At 33.2% G+C, this 7,272-nt stretch overlaps 1 protein-coding gene across 2 annotated transcripts in view; it reads right to left on the bottom strand.

Moving 5' to 3' along the window:
- The window catches only part of KTN1 (kinectin 1), an 85,537-nt gene that overhangs the window by 27,961 nt on the left and 50,304 nt on the right, over positions 1-7,272 (bottom strand). For both annotated transcript variants that reach the window (XM_023726216.1, XM_023726217.1), the window contains exons 22-29: positions 7,070-7,160; positions 6,854-6,922; positions 5,463-5,500; positions 4,807-4,897; positions 4,645-4,713; positions 4,123-4,160; positions 2,302-2,392; positions 268-336 (exon numbers count right to left, since the gene is read on the bottom strand). In XM_023726216.1, the coding sequence (XP_023581984.1) occupies positions 268-336; positions 2,302-2,392; positions 4,123-4,160; positions 4,645-4,713; positions 4,807-4,897; positions 5,463-5,500; positions 6,854-6,922; positions 7,070-7,160 (556 nt within the window). The remainder of the gene's footprint in view (positions 1-267; positions 337-2,301; positions 2,393-4,122; positions 4,161-4,644; positions 4,714-4,806; positions 4,898-5,462; positions 5,501-6,853; positions 6,923-7,069; positions 7,161-7,272) is intronic.

Raw genomic sequence — 7,272 nt, 5'->3', positions numbered from 1 at the left:
CACACACACACACACACACACACACACACACACACACACACACACACACACACACCCAGATCTCGACTAAAAATAGTAGTAGTGTTTGTTCGTATGTTGTAAATTGTAGATTATTTCACTTTGGACATAGCAAATGAGATAAACACAATAAAACAACACAGTATATTCTCAACACAAAGGCAAAAATGGCAAGAATAGTTATTGACATTACTGGTGATATAACTTATCACCACATAAATAAAAGGCAAGACATCTAATAGTACCTACCTGTTGGTAGTTCTGATGCTTAAGCTGTTCAATTTGGGATTTAAACAATTTGTTTTCATCTTGTACCTCCTATTTAAACAAAAATTAAAACATGAATACCTGAATAGAGATTTTTATTTTTCATGTAAACTTTTGAAATATGAGAAGCTATGAAAATTCAAAACTAATAATTTTAAAGAGTGTAAAAAGCCCTATAATACAGTAAAACATATTATGAAACTGGATTAATTCAATTATTTAGTACTAGCCTCGGAATGGGCATGTCTCAATGGAGCAAAATAGGATTCAGAAATAGATCCAAATACCTGTAAGGACTTAATATAGGGTGACTTTTCAAACCAGTATGGCAAAGTTTCTCAACCTTGACACTAGTGGTATTTTGGGCTGGATATTTCTTTGTTGTGGGGGGCTACCCTATGCACTGTAGGATGTCTAGCCACATCCTTGGCCTCTACCCACTAGATTCCAGTAGCAATCCTCCACCAGTTGTGACAACCAAAAATATCTCCAGATGTGCCAAATGTCCCGTGAGGAGCAGAACTACAGCAGTAAGGGAGTAAGGGACTATTTAATAATATGGCTAGCCATTTCCCACCCCTCCTCCAAAGGCTAGAATGCTATTATCACAACCTACTCTGAAATAAATTACATATGAATAAAAAAATCTAACAAAAAATAAATTATAAATGTATTAGAAGAAAACATATGAAAAATATTTTTTGATCATAGAGTGAGAGACATCTTTCTTCCCAAGACTTAAAATTTGGGAAATTACTCATATTTGAGTACACAGAAGTTCTGAACCTCCAAATGAGGGGAAGAACACAAATGATGTTAAAGAAAAAACTGATGGAAACAAATTACTTCACACAGTGACAAAGGGCTAAATTTCTTTATTATGTAAAAGAGATGTTATAAATTAGTTTACAAAAGGAAAAATGCAAAGGGGGGAATGAAAGGGCAATTCATATAAAATGGCTTACAAATTTGAAGAAAGCTTAATTTTTCTCATAATTAAATGTAAATTAAAACAATTCTGCCATCTATCAAATGTTGTCATCTTTGTCAGTATTGGAAAAGATGAAGGAAAAATGGTCCTCTGTTGGGAGTATAAATTGGTAAAAACACTTTTGGAGGGTGATTTAGCATTATCTAACAAAATTTAAAATAAACCTACTTTGGAGGGAGAGGAAATGTGACAGAACCAACCCCTGGCGCAGGAAATGTGAGCAAGACTGGTCTGAGACAATGTAGGCATCTTCAAATCAATGTTCTGTAAGTACTTTCAATATTAACTACATGAAGGTGAGGAGGTACTGATTTTCTATTTTAAATTATTCATCTTTCTTTAAAAGAACTGCATAAACCTTTGACCGAGAAATTTCACTCCTAGGAATTTATTATACAGCTATACTTACAAAAGTATTCAAAATATACGTGCAAGGATATTCACTGCAGCTTTGTTTTTAACAGGAAAACAATTCTAAACAACATAGGTATCTACCAACAGGGGACTGGTATATAAATGATACCATACAATAAAATAACATGAAGCCATGTGCTTATATGGAAAGACCTCAAAAAAAAAAAAAAATTGTAATTTGGAAGGGGGGGCAAACAAAATTTAAAAGTGTGTATAGTTAAATATAAAAAACCAAAACTAAACCCATTGCTGTCGGGTCGATTCCAACTCAAAGCGACCCTATAGGACAAAGTAGAACTGCCCTATAGGGTTTCCAAGGAGCGGCTCATAGATTCAAACTGTCGACCTTTTGGTTATCAGCCTGAGCTCTTAACCACTTCACCACCAGGGCTCCAATATTTATATACACACGTACATATACATATGCATTTATGTGTGGGCATATTCTCAAAAGATACAGAAACATTTGACAGTAATTTATCTTTGAGGAATGAAACCAAGTAATCTGGGTGTGAGGAAGACTCACTATGTATTCTATTTCTTTTTGTCGTAGCTAAATTTTTTTAAAGATAGTAATTCATACATCATGAATTTTAAGTAATCATATTCACCTGTAACAGCTTTGTTTTGCTAGAAAGATCACTCTCCCTCTCTTTTAACATAGCTTCTACTTTCTTCATTTCATTTTCCTTTTCTTTCAATCTAGAATTTTTAAAGAGACCTTATATTTAGATATGCACATAAAAAAGGCCAAGCAGACTCCAATAATATCCCTAAGAAAACAAGATGGAATAATAATGTCTACCAGCTCTTTGCCTCCATAATACACCGGCTTATAAATCTGTTTTAAAAGACAGTATTTCCATGATCACTCAGCTCAAAGTACATCCTGAAACTGCTACACCTTATTTCATACTTAATATTTCTTAAGCAAGCGTAGCTTTAGCTAGGAAGAAAATCTAAAATAAAGGCTAAGATAAAAGCAAGACTGTATTTCATCAACTCACTACAAAAAATACCACTTAAAAAGAAATGAGTGTTTGCTCTCAAGAATCTTAGCCATAATTAGTTGACCCTGAAAATTACAATATGCCCAACACTTGTGCTAAAGAATTGCTACATACAATTTAATCTGGTTCTCCCTTACACAACTTATAAATATGTCTTACTATATCTAGCCGAAGTAAATCCCAATTGCCCTTGACATCCTATGTAACAGACCTCTAGCCTAATATTTAACTCTACAAAAATTATCTGCTTAACTATTTCTCCTCAGGACAAGAACTCTGTCTTATCCGTATCCCCAGTGCCAAGAATAATAGCAGAGGGTACATCACAGGCTGTCAAATATTTGGTGAGTTGAATATTTTCATTTCACCTTAAATCTTTAAAGAATTTCCAGATGCTTATAGATCTACATGAAAAATGACAAAAGAGCACACATGCAGAGTGGAATTAAAGAATGAAAAGGGAAAGAATGTGAGGCAGAAATGAGCCTAAAATTACATACTTCAATGACCTATGTTCCTACTACAAATAGACCACAAAGGTGGCTCTAAGCTTTCTATTAGCAAATGGAAAAAACACCTTGAAAATTACACAATGCTCACAAAATAAACAATTAGTTGTACAAGAACAGAGAATTCTCCCTTGTCTTCATTAAGATACTGACATCATAAATATCCTCCCTATCGTCCTTTTACAGACAGTTTCAAAGGGCCACTTTCTAAAACAAGCATCAATAAAGACTGATGGCATCGTATCAAAGCAAAATCCCTTAAAAGTAATTCTGAAGGGGGCCAGTAAGATGAGGTCCAGAGACCCTGTACACCACTGCAGGCTAATTTAGCTTAAGAGGACAGACTCCTCAAGCCAGGATAAAGACACTTTCCAGGATAAACATCTACAAACACAAACCGATAACTCCTACGCTGATTAGATTCAATATTTTTACCATTCAACAACAGGATAATTGATATGACAACAAATACTATTTTCCCAATAAGCAAGTTACCCTGACAGAAAGATTCAATATTCATGATAAAGATCATGACTAAGATTATCTTCTGGTTAGTTCAGAGTTGTTTATTCTTTCAACTATTAAAATAATTTTAACTTGAAATACGTTAACCTCTAACAATAACTGCATGCTTTGCTTAAAAAAAAAACTGAAATAAAACCAGTCTACATATGTAGGAAGATATTTGAGGAAATGGGTTTGATGAGTTTGGAAAGGATAGTCTTCGGGTATTTGAAAGCATCTAAAGGGCCTCTGTTTTATCACACCAAACAGAGATACAGTCTTTCTGAACTATAATTCCTACTTAAAAACAAAGCTAATGACTTTGAAGAAATCCATCATAATATTCAAGGCACATTCTGGAGGGTAATGACAAGTTCCTGTTTAAAATGCTGGCTAAAAACATACTTACACAGTCTCAAGTTCTTTAAATCGTGATGCAGAACATGCCTAAGAAACAGATTTCACATATTTAATTCTACACCAAAAGGACAAGGTACAACACGTATACAGTATCACCTACCAATAAAATATAAAATAAAAGACATAATAAAAAAATTATCTGGAGTAAATTAAACATTGGGCTATTTATAACAGAAAGATTGAATTTTCTTGATTAAACTTAATCTATGATATTTATTTCTTAAAAGATTACAGATTAACACACCAATTTAACACAGTTAAGGAAGAGTTTAAGAATCCATCTGAAACAATAAGGCTAAGGAAATACTTTTAGGTTTAGGCTGACAACTCAGGCAATAAGTTTAACTAGATGGGGCTAAAAGTTAACTTGTTTTAATAACAACTATAACAAAAAATCTATGGTACAACAAATGTTTATGGCAAGTAAACTCAGAACATACTCACTTCTTACTTTCTAGTAAAGATTTCTTATTCCTTATGTAATACATTTAGTAATTTGTTTGTATTATACCTCATTTAATTTATGCTGTGCTGCCTCCTGAACGTGAGCTTTTAAAGATTTATTTTCTTCTTGAAGGTCCTTGAAAAGAATAGGCGTGAATTTAATTGATATTCAAATATCAAAAAGTTTTTTTTTTTTTTTTTTTTTTTTAGTTTTCTTTTAACTTCTCACCTGTAACCATTTCCCTCTATTTGCTAGGTCTTGCTCCTTCTCTTCTAAAACAGCCTTAATGGTATTCATCTGTTCCTCCTTTCCTTTTAATCTGACAATGAATAAGAAAAATAAATGAAAATGGTATGTGTCCATAAAGAGCAAATACAGCCCAAGCTAATTAAAATGAGCTGTAATTCAATTATTATTTCAATGGAGTTATCCTTCACTAAAAATTGTTTCAAGTACAAAAGGCATACAAGGTTTTAGAGAACTAATCAAATTAAGTACAGGCTGACTAAAGAAAACAGTTCTATAAATCATTAAACAGCCAGATACTGAATAAATTACACCCTGTTAAAGTCAATATCAGCTTATTACAACTGGTATTGCTGTTGAATATATAGAGTTTCAGAATGGATATTAGAATGGACAAAAGAGCAACATTTTAGTTTAAGGTCACAGATTATAAAACATGAAAAATAAGATTTCTCCCCCCAAAAAACTTACAGGTTAAATCCTGATGAAAAATTATTAAGACCTCTAAAGCCTTTTGAGATATAATTTGATATTCTCTGAAATATTACTTGAAGTCAAATGAAAAGAAGTTATGATCTTCATTACAACTGTATTTAATTTGTAAAAAAGAGGTATTATTAAAGAAAAATGGTACTTACAAGTTCTGAAGCTCCTGAACTTGAGAAGCGATAGATAACTAAAATATAAAGAACAGAAAAAGCAATTCATAATCCTTTACCTTATTAAGCTTTATGACACTTCTTTAAAATGTGTACACTTCAAATTACAAAGGCCCTAACTGGATTATTCACACCAAAATGAGATGTGTTTTTGATTTCACCTTCCCTTCATTCCAATGGCAGTTAAGATTAATAAATCAAAAATATAAGGGGGAGGAGAGGTGCAATGAGGAGGATTATTAAGTCGAAATAATGTGATACTTCTAGAATTGTTAAAATTGGAATATTTTATTAGATATATGTCCACATACCTAATACACATCAGACCTCTTCTCCATCCCAGTCTTTAAGGCCAACTACTCTTCAATAAAAACCAAAAAAATCTGCTGCCATCGAGTCGGTTCTGACTCACAGCAATCCTACAGGACAGAGTAAAACTGCCCCATAGAGTTTCTAAGAAGTGCTTGGTGGACTCGAACCACCGCTCTTTTGGTTAGCAGCTGCAGAACTTAACCAGTACACCACGAGGGTTTCCTACTCTTCAACAGTACTCTTTAAATATACTGTCCTTCTTTAAGTTTCCTATTCTTACACACAGCCCAATAGTACTTTGATCCTCACTCTCTTCCCAGGTTTACTCCTTCATAGCCCCTTCAGACCTTGGCTTAGATGTCAGTTTCTCAGGACCAGCTTTTCCTAAACTCTGAAACTACATCAGAGGAGTACTATATCTTTTCTGTTTTGTTCAACACATTATCTCCAATCACTAACATAATGCTTGACAAGCAGTAGGACCTCAATAAATATTGTTTAGTCAATCCATTAGATGATTGAATGAATTATCTCTTCCATGCGATCTCACCAATTTTTTCAATGAAACTTTTCCAGATTAAATTCACCAAAACCCATCAATTTCCAGCAGTCACATCTACCTCTGAAATCCCCCAATGAAACTTATACGCTGTTCTACAGGCAGAGGTTGACTGATTCATATTCTATTCACAAAACATTTTGGTTCATGCAAGTTTTAAAAAAACAAAAACATGGAGGTTAAAAAAAAAAGATTTGAATTACCAAAGCATTTTGTTTTTTAAATTGGCAAACTAAAAGGAATCATTAATATGGAAAATTTTCCAGAAAAAAACCTTTTATAGTTAAAATTAAAAGATACATGGATTAAAATATCAATGACAGTTTCTCGAATCAGGCAAAAAAAAAAAAAAAAAAAAGCACATGACCCAATATATTTACAGAACACTATTAAAAGTGTTCCCTCCCCCCCACCACTGGGTTACAAGAAAAAAACCAAATAGCCCATAAATAACACATACACTAACAAATCTGTCATGCTATGGCTCTGGGATTTTTACCTGTTGAGCCTTTTCAAGCTGGATATTTCCTATTTCTTCTTTTAGAGCCTCTATTTCCTGTTTCAAATCCTTGACAATGACAAAACAGACAAGATTGGACAATGGAAACACAGAAATTTACACAAAATGCAATGTACAGACAAACACATGGAATTAAATGGTATGAACTAAAGTTGGTAAACAAAAAACAAAACACAGTTCTTTCTGTTCCAATACCTGAACAGTTTTTTCCTTATTAGCAACTTTGAGAAGTTCAGCTTCCAAAAGCTCTTCCACAGACTTGATCTTTCCATCTTTCTCATGGATCCTTAGATAAAGAAATGTATTAACTTGAGTAGAAATCACCAAGATCCACCAAATAAGATATAAAAACAGCACCAAATCATGAGCAGTTTCTCCAAATCAACCCTTTCCATTTT

This window comes from Trichechus manatus, unplaced genomic scaffold (genome assembly GCF_000243295.1).
Source record: "Trichechus manatus latirostris isolate Lorelei unplaced genomic scaffold, TriManLat1.0 scaffold00010, whole genome shotgun sequence".
Taxonomy (NCBI): domain Eukaryota; kingdom Metazoa; phylum Chordata; class Mammalia; order Sirenia; family Trichechidae; genus Trichechus; species Trichechus manatus.
The sequence above is the reverse complement of the archived record's forward strand: the minus strand, read 5'-3'. Positions and strand labels throughout refer to the sequence as shown.